This window comes from Megalobrama amblycephala, linkage group LG4 (genome assembly GCF_018812025.1).
Source record: "Megalobrama amblycephala isolate DHTTF-2021 linkage group LG4, ASM1881202v1, whole genome shotgun sequence".
Lineage (NCBI taxonomy): Eukaryota > Metazoa > Chordata > Actinopteri > Cypriniformes > Xenocyprididae > Megalobrama > Megalobrama amblycephala.
In genome coordinates, this window is record NC_063047.1 from 15078675 (window position 1) to 15095417 (window position 16743).

Consider the following 16743-nt stretch of genomic DNA (forward strand, 5'->3'; position numbering starts at 1 on the left):
TGAGAGTGGTTCAGGTTTTCCTTGTTTTGTTTTTTTCAGTTGAATGAAAATGATAGTTCCAAATTGAAGAGTGAAAAACAAAACTGTTATTCAGTTTTTGCTAAATTATGCATAGAAATCTAGCAATGCAACAATATTACAAGCCTTCTGTTCCATTATAATTATTGTTGTGTCCTAAGAATTGTTTTCATTAAGTAGTTATTATATCTTACGCAACCCCAGTCGCCCCCGCAGTCCAGTGCAGTAACCAAAGACTGGTGTTGATGCTGATGCGCAGGAGCCATGTCATCACTGTAACTCAACAACTGCACATGAGCACTTCCTGCTGCTGTATGCACTGACAGCATTGCAGAGCTTTAGCTCATACTCAATCCCTCTCGCCACACAGGTTCTTAAGGCAGGGGTCCCCAAACTCCAGTTTGAAAATCCCTGTCTTAAGATGCTTAATTCTAGCCAAATTCTCAGGCAGTATTGTATCCTTCGAGAAGGAGGCAGTCCCAGACTGCAAAAGCTCAGGGGATAAATACCTTCAAGATGGCAGACGAGGTGAAAAATTCTTTGTGCTCTGTGCATACGGTGTTTTCGTTTATTAGAGTATTGTGTTGATAGCTTAGCAGCATGGTGTTTTGTGTGACACAAAGTATCCACATATCACAAATATTCACATATTTAATTTTACAGATGCTTTTTATTTCTAATACTGGTCAGTATAGCAAGTATTCATTATTCAGTGCTGTAATAAATGAATTGTGTCAGGGCTTCAACACACCAGTCAACGAGAATCATGTTTGACCTCCACATGAAAAGCACTGCAGTGCATCATCAAATGTCATCATTATGATATTATTAGTTTCCTTATGTCTATGGCACACTCTGGATCTGGAGACCGACAGTATCAGTCACACTTTAACCTTTTTTTTATTTTCTTATTTATGTTAATACCACTCACACAATTAGATGCAAGTTGTTTGGTTTGGATGTACTTTTAAAGGGCTGTTCTATAAAAATGAATATGTTGGCATCATTTACTCACCTTGTCATTCTAAACCTTAGGGAACTACTTGAGGGTTAGTAAATGATGACAAAAAATTTCATTTTATAATGATAATTTCAAACAGAAGCCTAATCTCAAATACTTTCAGATTTTTTCCCCCCTCTCATTTGATATTTGATGCATTGTCCCTGTAGCTATCTGTGCTTTTTCCCTAGCGTCCATTTGTGGCTATCCAGCAGTGTTTACTGTTCCTGTCAGCATGCTCTTTGCTTCCTAAAAGCCAATAATGTACATACACAGACAAGCACAGCGAGCTTCCATTACCTTTCTGCCATTACGTCAGAGATACCACAGCAGGAGTCAAACTGTCCCAACCAGCCCCTCCCAGCTGGCGAATCTCGCCTCTCATATGTATGTCCTTGCAGTGAGACGAACGGATATTGTTACATTAGTTCAGCACAATTTGAGCTGTTATAGAGGACTAAGCCTCTTGGATACATATATTCTATTCTGTAGCTGCACACGATTGTTGGTGAACATTTCATCATGTGAGACTTAAAATAATCCTGTTACTTGCCTGTTTTCCCAGATAAGTCACTGTCAGTATCTTGGTGAATTAATTTTACATATCCAAAGCAGAGATTTCTATTTCAGAAATGACATTTCTGTTGACTAGGAAACTGGTTAGTTTTAGTTTATATGGCATTTGTTAACAGACAATCTCTCACACGTAAATCTTTTTTACTACTTGTTTGTTTCCTTGTGAACTGGCTTTTCTATTTTTAATTACTATTTTCCTTAAAGCTTGTTGAGTTGAGCCCTCGAGCTAGAACTGGCTAATGTTTTTAGCTCCCTCATGTCTGCTGGTGAAGTTAAATTAAATACAATACTTTGTTACAAATGCTGTTTGTTATACTTTGAAAATGTTCATCGATTTGAGATGCGGCTATTTAAAATCAAACCGTTAACCCTGGGTTTTGTGTATTTGGTTTGGGCCTGTGCATTTCACACAAAGCTTTGAAACAAATTGTTCAGTTCAGTAAATAGCTGCCTAATCAGTGAAATCATTCAGTCCAGTTTGAAACAATGGTGTTGACCCATTCAATCAAAACCTTATTCAACCCAGCTTTCAAAACACATTTTTGTCAATTGGCTTCCAGTTTTGCAATGGGGAACACTATTTTCAGGACTCAGGACACGTCACAACTTGCTCTTTTAATGATTTATTGTTGTCTGTGAAGTGTGAACTCTAAAATCTTTACTAAACCTTAACATTGTGTTGTGTTCATAAGTGAATTGTATTGTGGACTACTTTTTTTTTCTTGAACAAAACACAAATTAACAAGACATAGCAGCTTAAGCAAAGTAAGAGACCAATGACACATATGCACACACAAATAAAGGAAGGGGGGGGGGGGGGTATACACTGTATACAGTAGTATATACAGGTACAGTGATAAGTTTAAGCAATAGGTTAAGTGTGATATAATAGTAATCAGTATTATTAATTACATTTTACTGGAGAGAGAATACTATTTTGAAAGGAAGTCTGAACTGTTGTGTAATGACATAATGTGTGAGAGAACGGAAGCGAATGAGTAAACAAGATGGATGAAGTTCACTACTCCTGTCTTGTGTGCATGATTTGTTTAATAACTCCTGACAGATACCACACATTGCTTGTCATGCTATTCATTGTACTGATGTGGTTGGCATTCATTCATTCACTCCACTGCAATAATGCAGTATTACACCTCTGAGATCCTCAGACAATCCCAGTTAGAGTTAGAAGTGATTGTGCTCTTTCCGCTTTCCGGCTGCTCCAGGCATTTTGCCCACCACTGATTTACTCAAATCCTGTCTATAGACTAGCCTTTTCTCTTTGCTCTTTGTAAGTTATTTTATTTTGAATTACTTTATCTTATTTTATGTTTTGATTTTGACCCAGTGTTATTTTAGTACTTTCACACTTAAAATAGTTAAGCCTGGGTCATTGTAAAGCCTGGGTAATCAAAATCCTGGGTTATCTTGCTTTCACATTGTTTAGCTAATTCTGGGTATTCATGAGCTGATTTTTAAACTGTACTTTACTTTCCTAAACCCAGGTATCCTCGTATAGTGCTGACTGTACTATCAAGATTATACTGAATGGACTTTTTGGACTATAAAAGTAAGAATGAAACTGTCTCTTTTCCAATTGACGTACTTTCTGTCGTCATTTGACATTTTTACGTGAATATGAGGCAAGCGATTGACTGTTGCTAAGTATGTAGCTGTAACATTCTAACACCGCTTCGTTTCACAATGTACACGTTTGCTACCGCAGCAGGGTTTCATATCCTCTGGAAAAAGCGGTTCTAACCCGGTAGTGCAGGTAAGAGGCGAGGATCTAGTTGCAGTTAGTTCCATAAACACATAAACAAAGATAATCCAAACAAGTATGAAGGCAACAATAAGATAATCCAAAAAGAAGACAGGAATACTTTACAAACACAAGGCTAACTTTAACAACCGACAGGCTAACAAGACAAGTTTTTAAAGTTTAAAGTTTAAATGTATGATCTAATAATTATATTTCAGCTTTATTTCAATTGCTGAAAATTATTTGTAATAGTTTTGTTGACCTGGTCTTTCCCAACAAGATCACCATTAGCCAACTAAATGCACCCGGAAAATTTCACATGTGCATTGCTTTGTTTACTTTCCTGACCTGTTCAAAGTGCTTTGTTTTTTTTGTTAAAATGTTCAGTACAGGCATGTATTCATTTTTTTTGTCCAAAATGTTTCAAATTTACAGAAACTGGGTGTAGTCATTTTCAGCTACACAGTAAGCCTCTCTTTGGCCTTTTACTCATTTACAGGTTAAGTGTGTGTTTGATCTTCTTGCACCTGTTTTCGTAATTACACTCTTGAATACACATCTTTCTACTGTATTGTCTTTGCTTACCACACTGTAACCAGCATAGTATGAATCACAAAGAACTAAATAACTATGAGCAATTTTAATGAATCAGTCAAAAGCTCTAAAAGAATTGTTTGAATTGCATTCTCTGTCCTTCAGAGCAATTACTAATTAACATCTGACTTGCTTACCGACTAAATATGTATATAATTTATATGATATTTAGTTACAGATGCACAATCACAAATATTTTTATTATAGTAAAGGATAATAAAAATATTATAAAAATATTATTAAAAAAAGCCCCCCTGCCCCTGTAATCGTCAAAATGAAAGTGCCCTTTGCAGACACATCGCGGTGCCCCCGTGTTCCCGTTTCTCCAACCCCCGGAACACGATTTCTACCGAGGGGGACCCCCCACCCGGAACGCGATTTCTATCAAGAGGGTGATTCACTGATCTTGCTTCCCCCTGACCCCTGTGTCAGTCTCCTGTTATGAGATGAAAGAAGATTTAGAGCTGGACCAGGGGGAGTGTTTGCATAAGGCTTCATCTGTGGACAGATATCAGTCTTCAACACAGGGAACACCGTTTGAACACTAATGATCCTCCTCCTGCTTTACTTTCTGGCCCTTGAGACCCAGTAGAAAAACAAACTTACACACGCATAGTCGAGTGGGTCTGACAGCAGCCCATCTTTTCAAACACGCATACACAGCCTCTTTGATCTGTGTGCTTTTGGCCATGAGTTTTAATCTCTCTAGTGTTCACTTTGTCTTGCACTCAAAGTATGTTTCTGCTTTCATCCCTGAAGATTTGTCATGCTCTTGATGTGTCAATAGATGGACAGACTCTTGAAGTAAGCAATTGAGCCATGCTATTGTAATTTTATCCCATGTTCTATCCGATGGCAGTTTTGATAGGCAGCTTCTGTAATATACTGAGATTAATTCTATAAAAGTATACCAGATTTTGATTTTTGATTGTTGTTTGAATGTTGTTTGAATTTTTTAACACAACATTAATTTATTACTCAGCTCTGTTATTTTTAGTGTATTTATTTTTATATTCTTTATTAGTGTTGCTTGCTGAAGCCCAGTCAGATATTTGTACAATGCTTTGAAATGCCTTAGGGTAGGAAAAAATCCATAAGATGTTTAGCCGAAGAGAAAGAACAACCTTGGGGGAAACCATACCTGGGTTAGCTGGGAGAGGCCATCTTCCTCTGTTGAGAAACAGATTACAATAATGTGAAAAGTCTAGTTACATATGTTCAATGCCTGGTCATATTTAATATTTTATTAAGACAATAATTATATTGTAAAGAAGTGGAGCATGGCATGTTTGTGCATACTGCAATGATACTTCAAATCTTGAAGAGGTGTACTAGTACTTTTCAATCAGATGAGCAGTTGGCAAAAGGAAAAAAAAAGAATACCATAGACTTGCATCTTGGGACTAAAGAAACTTGGGAGTATGCTATTTTTCCCCAGGCCATTAAGTGACCATCTAGCAACCACCAAGAAATCATTAGCAATCACCTAGCAATGCCCTGGCAACCATTTAGAAAACACTAGCTGTAGGCATTGTGTTGGTGAGATTTAAACAGATGTAACACTTACATTTTCTTCAGAAAATGTAAAAATCTACAGCAGTTAAGCAGTGTGTTTGTGAAAAGCAATTTATCTTTGCCTGCACGGCTAGACGAGACAAATAAACCTGAAGAAAGAAATCACCTTGTTGTATGACTGTCTGTGAAATTGTTGGCTCAAATGATATAAAATTAATTCAGATAGTCATTAAATTCCAGACACAAATGCAAATGCAGTAATCTTTATCATACAGATGATCAAGAAAGCATAAATGTTGGTGTTGATGACAGCTGTAAAGAAACTCCTAGTCAGCTGATTACTAGTGATGCTGGTTACACATGTGCGATGCAATTTTTCATCAGTTGACTGTTGCCTAGATAATTTGTGCCATTAATCTTTCTCTGTCTGAGATAATTGCTTACTGAGCACTGCAGTGGTCCCATAACATCTTTAGACATTGATGCCGCAATTAAAAATGATTAAATGTCGTTGCATTAGAATACAAAAAAATCAGACCAAGAGGCATTGGCAAAAAAGGTAGCAAACTTCTGTTATCTTAATCATTTTTGCAATCAAAAATGCATTGGTACTTAATTATTTATAAAGCCATCTTGGGGATTTTGCCTTCATATCTTTGCTGCCTTATTCAACAGAAAATTGTTGAGAAATATTTTCTATGTTCTCAAAACTGTTATACTCTTTCTGTTCCTTTGCTATATCTGAATTAGTTAAGAAGGCTTTTATGTATGCAGCCCTGTTCGACTGGAATCACCTTCATTCGAGATTGAAGTTACAAAATGTGTTGTCTTTGGATCAATTTAAAGTAGTCATTCAGCAAATGGAAGATTATTCAGTGAAATGTAATTGTTTTTAATTTTGTTTGTACTGTGTAAGTCTGTGTTGAAACTAGTTGTATTGCTGCTCATTTTGGCCAGGTCACTCCTGTGAAAGAGATTTTTAATCTCAGAGAGTCTTTCCTGCTTAAATAAAGGTTAAATGAAAATAAAATAAAATCAGCCGACAAGTGTCATTTAAAGGGACAGATCACTCAAATATGGAAAATGACTGAATTATTTTGACTTCCTTTCTTCTGTGGAACATAAAAGAAGATAAAAATGTCCAAATGCTTTTTGTCCTAATTTTTTGGTTTAGAACATTACAGTGACATTCATCTTTGACCAGAAGTGGTGCTTTGTTAGAAAAGAATAATAAAAGAACGGCAAATGCAATACGTCTGATGTACAGCAGAGAAATCACTTTTGGACAAGAGTTGCACAGGTGTTCATAAGCTTGTGAATCTTACAGATCCTCACAGATCCTGTTCCCCCTCCTCAACAACACCTCAATACTCACCAGTCCTTCCTTCTGCTGTTTCATTCCACTCATTCATTACTGTGCAGTGTATTTGCTTTCTCTCTCATGCTCAGAGAAAGAAATCATGCCTCCCATCACTTACAACAGTTTCTTTGACACTTTTTCTCCAATTAGAGACTCCGCTATTGCTGCACATGTCAGGTTGGGCTTGTTGCATAATGACCAGAGGAATGCCATTCAATGCGTGTGTGTGTGTGTGTGTGTGTGTGTGTGTGTACGTGTCTATCGTACTTCCTCTGTGAATTATGCAATCACTTGTTGAAGTGTTCTGTTTTCACTTGGCTTTCAACATTTCAAATCAATATAATAAAAGCAGTTCAAACCACTCCCCCTGAAAAGAGTTCACTTGAATGTTATTGGCACACACAAAAAGATCCTATTCAAATTTTATTTGTTTTCACAACCCACTGTTAGCATTATGTCGTTAGATTTGCACATGCTCTGGCAGGGTCTGAGGAAGTTCCTTTCTTGTTTTCATGCACGCTCCCTAGAAATACGTTTGCTCAATCTCTCCTTTTTTTTCCCCCTTGACATCAGTCTTCCAACTTCAGGTTTGTTATGTCTACCTTGTTTAGCGTCGTTGAACTCTCGTCCACCTCACTGGACCAAAGTCCTGTCAGTCAGAGCTGTGAGTCTGTTTACTCAACCCTCTCTCCCTCCCCCTGTTCTCTCAGGCATCTGCGTGAACTGCCAAGGCAACACCGAAGGACCCAGTTGCGAGAACTGCAGGTATAATTTCTACAGAAGGCCCGGTTCTCCCGTGACGGACCCCTGCATCCCCTGCCCCTGCTCCAGTGTCACCTCCACAGGCAGCTGTAAGCTGGGTGAGTCCTCCTCACACACACGTCAGGTTAGCATAGCTCACATTAGCGTAGCCTGCTAACTTTATTATTGAGCTCCTATTGGCCACAGCTGTAGGAAATTCTGAGGAGATCTCCACTTCTGGGAGATGTGGAGTACCCCCCTCTCATCTGTTTTGGATTATGTGTCTTGCATCATTCTGGCCAACTGCCTGTTGCCTGAATTTCTGAGTGGGTGGACTGAGACTTTTAAGAGAAGATAGCTTTATTTTAAGTGAAAGTGAAACTGGAAACTTTTTCTCTCCTCTCTGAGCCTCCACTCACTCTCAACAAAACCCTCACAGGATATGTTTATGAAATGTTCTGTTAAGTCTTAAAAGTATGAGGGCATTTCTTGTGACTTATTCAGACAGTGTTTTGATCAGTCCCATGGTACTTTGTCTCTGTATGCTTATTTTATTCGGCATATGTTTGTGAGGAATTGTGTGATATTGTTTTGTTGATCTGTGGGTGGGTTTCTGGGTTTGCTGACGGCAGCAATGTTCTTGTAGCCATGCGAGCTGATTTAAAGTAGGACCTGACAATGGAGAAATACCACATAGACCAGCAAAAGGGCAGGTGTGTGTTCAGTGTTCCCAGATATTACAGTAAGGTACATCACAAACGTAGCCACACAATGCAGCTGCTGTTTTGAGTAATAGAGGAGTAACCTTATGACATTCACTAGAAGTATTACTCAGTATTACTGTCACAATCTTTTTGTCACACATTTTTTTAAAGATGCACTTTTGAAATTTTACCCTCATTAAAAAATAAAGACTAAGAAAATGTTTTTTGTTGTTTTTACAATTTAAAATGACTCTTTATTTTAATATATTTTAAAATGTAATTTGTTACTTTGATGGTAAAGCTGAATTTTCAGCAGTTATTACTCCAGAGTGTCACTTGATCCTTTAGAAATCATTTTAATGTGCTTATTTAGTGCTCAAGACACATTTCATATTATAAAACCGTTGTGCTGTTTTACAATAATTTTTTTTTTCAGTTAATTTATTTGTAATAGACATTTTTTATACAATTTTAACTAAAACAGTTAACTATATTTTATATATATATATATATATATATATATATATATATATATATATATATATATATATATATATATATATATGCACAAGTCTGTACTGTCACTTTTGATCATCCTTGCTGAATACAAGTATTGACATACTTTAGATACAATTCACACTATTAACTAACTATCACTTTTGCCTCAATAAACTCCTAATTACTACATTTTAATTGTTAGTTAGTAAGGTATCTAAGTTTAGGTTTTGGGTAGGATTACGGGTTGTAGAATAAGGTCATGCAGAATAAAGCATTAATATGTGCTTTATAAGTACTAATAAGCATCCAATATCCTACTAATAGGCAAGCTAATAAGCAAAAGCAACTAGTTAATAGTGAGAACTGGACCCTAAACTAAAGTGTTACCAAAAGTATTAAGCCTAATTTCTTTAAAAATCATACTGATTTCTTTAATAATCTCACTGATGTCACACTTGAAAAGCATATGTGTATTTGAATTAAATATAAAAATAAATATTACGGTTTTAGGAAGTTGCGGTGTACAGGTTCATATTTGCAAATAAGACTACTACCAGTAGTCTTATTCCATTAAATACTGTAAACGTTGTGTGAAGCTGTGTGAACAATTTTATCTTAGTTCTTGATGTTTAATTAACCATATTTGCATTGTTAGCAGTTGTACCACTCCTTTATTGTTTCTGAGCAACTGTATTGTACTTATACAGACACTTACATTTTTCTTCTTGATAGAGGCTTTCCTATGTTATAATGCATGGGTTTTATAGTTGTCAGTTTGTTGTCAGTTATATAAACTTTTGTTCTCTCCTCTCTGAGCCTCCACTCTCAACAAAACTCAAGCCACATTTGTGTATTAGAAGCTTTATTTTGCTTTTACATGTGATTGAAGAACAAGCTAACACACCTAGTGCTTCTTTCATTTTCTATCTCTCTCTCTTTTCTGGCATTTCTGCTGTTGATTTGGAGGAGCAACTGATGAACAGCATTTTAAGATTATACATAGTCTGCCAAAACTTTTCTAATGCATAATTAGCGTGTATTAAATCCTGATTCGAAAAGTACAGGTTCCTGTCATAGTATTTAATGAGAAAAGCATGTGTAGGAAAGAAGGGAGTGCTCATCGTCATGCCTGCATCCAAAAAGGCGCCCACACTAAAATGGAAGTACAGGTTTTGAGGATTAGTGATTATGGTAATGGAATGCTAATAACCAGCACAGTCAGGACAGCAGCTGATTAGCCGACAGACCTTATTTTCTTCCACACATAAATCCCTGATGATGCTGCCTGATGAGGTAAAGGGGAGCACACCAGTGTTAAATGAATTCCTCATTTACCCATCAAGGCCACTCTTTTATTAACTAAGTTCCTGCAGAGCTGAATGTATTATCCACCTGCCTCTAGATTACACTGCAGAGCCACTGGGCATCTCTATAGAGCTTAATGGGGAAACTGTGTTTTACTGGGACCTAAACAATGGAAATATATCATCATGTCAAAGCACCAAAAGGAGGATGGAAGTGATTAATTCACACATGTGCTGCTGTAAAGGTCACTCAGCACAAGAGCAGAGCACATGGCTTAGATCATTAGTTTACATCCCGCACTGCACCATGGGCGGCATTATCTCTGCCGCTGTGAGTGAAGTGTTGCTGGTTCAAGATTTAGCATCTAGAAATACTGATGTAACTCTAGGTGGGTTGCAGGTATAATAAGCAGTTGTTGCACCAATTTGCACACTTCCTGCCCTACTGTTGCTGTGTTTTTAAATAAGAAACTGCTATGTAAACCCTGAGTGCCAATGCCATAACCCAAATAAGGAATAAACCTTTTAACATGTGGCTTGGCGAGTCTTGTACAGCTCTTTAAAACTGTAAGTGTTGTGGATCAGTGCCAGAATGGTTCCTTATCAAGTTTTTTATTGCCTTGATCATAATTAACACTGCATATTTTTGCTCTGAGGTGGTGTGATATCAGAGTTTCAAAGATCAAATTTAAAGCGGTGACATGAAACCAAAAAACACAATATTCAGTATTAGTGAAAGAGAGTAAAGGGCAGACAGCTCATAACATAACTCCTGTTTGATTTATGTAGTCCAGTTTTAGTCACCGTCCGGCTGGTGCTCAGGGACTCTTTTTCTCTCTTCCTCTCATTGTGTCCATGGTCATCTACAGTCTGGATGCATCCCTCAGCACTCACAGCCAGAATCTCTGTGCTTAGATCTCATCACAGCTAACACTAATGTTGAGTGTTTATGTAATTGTTTTTTTTTTCTCCATGCTGTCACATAGTATTAAAAGTACTGTTTCTTGTATAAGTCAGTACACAATGGAAAATTCTACTAAAAAATACAAAATACAGTGATTAGACACAGAATTTACATCATCTTCAGAAAGAGAAGATATTAAAAAAAAATTCACTTTGTATGTTCAGTATATGTGCATGACAGTTTGTTGTCTTTGTATTATTTTTTTAATACAACATTAAAGGTGCCCTATATTATGTTTTTAAAAGATGTAATATAAGTCTAAGGTGTCCCCTGAATGTGTCTGTGAAGTTTCAGATCAAAATACCCCATAGATTTTTTTTTATTAATTTTTTTTAACTGCCTATTTTGGGGCATCATTATAAACGCACCGATTTTATGCTGCGGCCCCTTTAAATCCCGTGGTCCACGCCCACAGAGCTCGCGCTTGCCTTGAACAGTGCCTTAACAAAGTTTACACAGCTAATATAACCCTCAAAATGGATCTTTACAAAGTGTTCGTCATGTATGCGGCATGCATGCGTTGGATTATGTGAGTATTGTATACTGTTATATTGTTTACTTCTGATTCTGAATGAGTTTGATAGTGCTCCGTGGCTAACGGCTAATGCTACACTGTTGGAGAGATTTATAAAGAATGAAGTTGTGTTTATGAATTATACAGACTGCAAGTGTTTAAAAATGAAAATAGCGACGGCTCTCTTGTCTCCGTGAATACAGTATTAACCGATGGTAACTTTAACCACATTTAACAGTACATTAGCAACATGCTAACAAAACATTTAGAAAGACAGTTTACAAATATCACTAAAAACATCATGTTATCATGGATCATGTCAGTTATTATTGCTCCATCTGCCATTTTTCGCTATTGTTCTTGCTTGCTTACCTAGTCTGATGATTTGGTTGTGCACATCCAGACGTTAATACTGGCTGCCCTTGTCTAATGCCTTTTATAATGTTGGAAACGTGGGCTGGCATATGCAAATATTGGGGGCGTACACACCGACTGTTACGTAACAGTCAGTGTTATGTTGAGATTCGCCTGTTCTTCGGAGGTCTTTTAAACAAATGAGATTTAAATAAAAAGGAGGAAACAATGGAGTTTGAGACTCACTGTATGTTATTTCCATGTACTGAACTCTTGTTATTTAACAATGCCAAGATAAATTCAATTTTTCATTCGAGGGCACCTTTAATTGTTTTTACTGACTTTTTTCTGTATTAAAACATCTTACAGACCCCAAACTGTAGTGGATAGTGTATACTGGTTAAAATCAAACCTTCAATACATTGTTGTTTATGTAATGTAAGCCATTTTTTATATTCTTACACTAAATTCTGTTACTGCTTTAGACTTAGTGTCCATTAATCTTTTTAATTCTTTGCTCTCCTTCTATTCTTGTGTAAGCAGTGATGTAGGCTATGACTATGGCCTTCTGTGCCTAGATGTTATATAGTATCTGTGTATTGTACCACTTGAATGCTGTATTGACCCCTTCTGCAGTATCTGAAATGTTTTATAAGTTTTATAGGAGTATTAGTGAGAGAGAGTGGGAATAAGCCTTTCCATTATGGTTAGGGTCTCTGCATCAGGAAAAGAAAAAGTGCTTTTGAAATTGCTTTTGTGAAATCAGCCCTTGTAGAGCAAACACTCTGAAGTCATCTATTTGATCTCAGTAAATGGCTGGATTTGCTTTGCTTCAATAATTCTTTGTTTGTCTTCGTCTGAATTAACAAATGTATGCTGTCTCAGTGACTGAGTGAAATCAATTGTATTGAACAGTGAACAAGTCATTGTTAGTACCTCCTATTGTTGCCGTGACGTGGGCTTGACACTTTCTGTTGTGCGTTGATTAATCAAAACCCATAAGGTCTCCAAAAACACGTACACATGATTTGTTGAGATCCAAGTAGAGCGGAATTGACAGGTGCAGATGAAGCTCTCACATTTGCCATTATAAATTCATGTAGTCGTGTAGTGCTTATTGTGTGATAAACAAAGGTGGATGCGTTTTTAAACTCATCCATTAAACTCTCTCATTAAACTCTTTTTTGACAGCTCAGGGATCTTGCAAGTCTTCATCTTTTAATACTGTACATATTTAACCATATTGTGTCCCTTGGTTTCATAAGGTCGTTCTCACAAGGTCTCTCCTACAGAATGTCTCATGAATATGTAAATTCCGTTGTGAATGTCTATTCTAGACCAGCTGTCAGTCATCATTTGTAAGGTTTCATGGGAAACACAGACCTTATTTGATCTGTCTGGAGTTTGAAGGGGCTTTATAAGGTAGATGCAGCAGAACATTAAATGAAAAATTATTCTATCAAATCAATTATTTATGTCAGTTGAAAGAAACGTACCTGGCTGCATCTATTCGTTACTCTCTAAACATACAGTACTGTGCAAAAGTTTTAGGCACGTCAGTACTAGTTTGTTTTTGTTTGTTTTTTTCAAATTGAAAACAGTTATTTTATATTGTAATAATATTTCATAATTTTACTGTTTTATCTTATTTTTTATCAAATAAATGCAGCCTTGGTGAGCATAAGAAACATTTCAAAAACAAAACAAAATCTTACAGGCCACAAACCTTTGAATAGTAATGTATGCATAGTATGTATGTATATTATATTTATTGTCACAAACTTGTAACATCATCCAACACTCCCTCTTTCCAGCTACTGATGTGAACATCTCACTCATTTTAAGGCAGAAATAATAAGTTTAAGTGGCATGTGCGTGTAGTTTAGATACTCACTGATCATTCTCAACTGTAAAGTCCTGAGCAATTTGTAATGTCTTTTTTCTTTACAAGTGGCACAGATTTTCTCTGCTCTCCTTGCTAATGATAGACTTCCTTAGTGAAGTGCATGTTTGATTTGCATATGCTGGCTGAATTTGCATTGGAAATGACCTAGCACTGGTTGGCTTGTTATCTGCCACACAGTGTCGGTTGCTATAATTTTGATGAAGTCGCCAGCTTTGTTCCACCAGAGCTTCAGCTTTGATTCAGCAGTCTGTGAAAAAGTCTGCTATTTGCCACTGCTGTTTTCTTTCTGTCCACCCTTGTGATACACAGATGGTGAGAGAGTTAACATACACAGTGAGCTGCTGAAATAAGCAGTATTGAAACATGAAAATATAGGACAAGAAATCTTCGTATATTCATTTATAATGTAGAGAGCAGAAGAGTAATTTTACTCTATTCACTTACTCTGTGGAATTATTGTCTTTACTCTTAACTATTTCTTAAGTATATATTTTTTTTAAAATTCTCACTTTGGTCAGGAAGTGTGAAAACTGCTGGAACGACTATAGCCGTGAGCATGTCCATACCTGTTTGGGATGGTGCGTCAAACGTTGTGTGCGTCTGTGTGCCTAGCTTGTGACGCTGAAAAAACAACTCAAAAGTCACCACACTAAAGAAGCTGGTGCGGGTGCTGTAATTATGAGATGGTTAAACATTGACTAGCCTCAATTTAGACATTATCGTCACGAGTCAGAGTCACAGCAACATGAGGAAGCATATATTGTGTTGTCGCCGGAACATGCTGTAACATGTTGGGACATATGCAGTGCTGAACAGTTCTGAATTTTTTGTCAAGGTTTTGTTACTGCCGAAAGAAGCGGAAAACACCTTTTTGGAATAATTACATAAAGGTGAGACCAAATAAAAGGAGCCTGTGTGTGTGTGTGTGTGTGTGTGTGTGTGTGTGTGTGTGTGTGTGTGTGTGTGTGTGTGTGTGTGTGTTTGTGTATACGTACACTGATTTCACTCTGGCTACCAACAGCTCAAGTAGTCCATTTCTTTTGTCTTTGTTCTTTCATTTCTTGTTCATTTAATTTGTGTGAATGTTCTTAATTCTGTATTGGGATAATAGTTTTAAGTTCAAAGAGCTCAGAGAAGCTCAAGCTCTTTGTCCCTACATGGGTGTTTTACTGTCGTGATGATGTATAAATGGGCTGTTGTCTGCCTTAGTCTCTTTCCGTCCTTTCATTGTGTCATTATCTTACCATGATGGTTATTGCCCTCATGCCTGAGAAATGTGGAAAATTGGTCCTTCTAGTGTAGTAGTCCCTGGATACACATCATGTGCCTGGAGATTTGGGTTTTATATCCTGCTGTCAGCTGTATGCAGGTGCTGAATCTGGGCAAATGATGATAGGAGGGTCATAGAACTCCCTGATTCACCGCCCTTCTCTGTATGTAACATAAAAACTGCCTCTCTGCTAGATATATTTGATTCACAGCAGGTACTGTATACCGTCTGTCTTATTGCTTCTAGCTCACTCTTTTTCTATGGCTCAACATGGTTTTTGCTTTAACTGTCCCTTTCTTATTTCCTCCTCCTCCTTCTCAGTTCTCTCTCGCTCTGGCATGCAAAATGTTGTACGTTACACTACTGGGGACTGTACCGTTTTCTTTTAAAGAAATGAATAATTGTATTCAGTAAGGATGTATTACGTTGATTAAAACTGTCAGTAAAAACATTTATAATGTTACAAAACATAGCTAAAGAAAGTGCGGTTCTTTTTAACTTTTGATTCAATACAGAGTTCTGGGAAATATATATAAGCAGCACAACTGTTTTCAACATTGAAGATGATAATAATAATAAATGTTTATTGAGCACTAAATCACATCAGCATATTTGAATAATTTCTGAAGGATCATGTGATACTGAATGCTGAATGGTATGCTAAAATGTAGCTTTGCCGTCACAGGGATTAATTACATTTTAAAATATTAAAATAAAAATTTTATTTTAGTTATTTTAAATTATAATAATATCTCACAATATTAGTTTTTTCTGTATTTATATATATATAAATACTGTATAAATTCTGTATATAAATACAGTCTTGGTGAGCAGAAGAGACTTATTTCAAAAACACTGAAAAATATTACTGACCCCAAACTTTTTTTTTTTTTTTTTTTTTTTTTTTTTATTAAATGTTTTTATCTAAGAGTGCACACCAAATCAGTGCAAAAAATGCAAAAAAAAAAAAAAAAAAAGTTTAAGATTCTGTCTTGGCCTGCCAATTAGTTTTGCCAAAAGGAAAAGGGAGAAAAACATGTTTGGTTGAATCTGTTGTGCTCATTAATGACTTTAAAAATTGCCTCTTCTGGCTCATCTCTCCTTTTTCCTCCACAAAAAGTAATCACTTCAAATGAGCTACTAATTTGCTTAGTGTCAGACACTAAAATGTCTCACGATGTGATAATGCTCTTGAAAATAATCTGTCTCACCATTTGCAATCAAGTACTTTAGAATACACATATACAGTAGTACACTATAAATTAATCAGTAGTTCCTTAGTACTTTCCCAGTAGTCATATAATCATCATACTGATTTTATGGTGTCACATTTAGTTGCAAGTGGTTTAATTGCAGTAGCCACTTTGTACATCTATTTTCGGTTTACACCCTTCATGTGACATTTCTGTCCAATGAATACAGAACAGCAACGTTTTTTCTGGTAGGTGTGTTAGAAATGGAAAAACAACAGTTATGCATTAATCATGTTATCTTGCGTTTTAGCACTATTCCTAGTGGACAGCTTTAAAATTTCTAAAACATTTTATATATCTTTTTCACCCTTTAATGTGACAAACATCATAGTTATGTGATCAGACAAAAAGAAAGATGTTTATCTACAGTGTGTGTTATCCTCAAGCAAAGCAGGTTTCAAAGTGAATGT

General features: G+C 36.4%; 1 protein-coding gene across 1 annotated transcript in view; it reads left to right on the top strand.

Annotated features, from left to right (window-relative positions):
* Positions 1 to 16743, top strand: part of si:dkey-220k22.1 (multiple epidermal growth factor-like domains protein 9) — an 83608-nt gene that overhangs the window by 61970 nt on the left and 4895 nt on the right. Inside the window, exon 4 of the mRNA XM_048187823.1 lies at positions 7536 to 7685. Coding sequence (XP_048043780.1) covers positions 7536 to 7685 — 150 coding nt within the window. The remainder of the gene's footprint in view (positions 1 to 7535; positions 7686 to 16743) is intronic.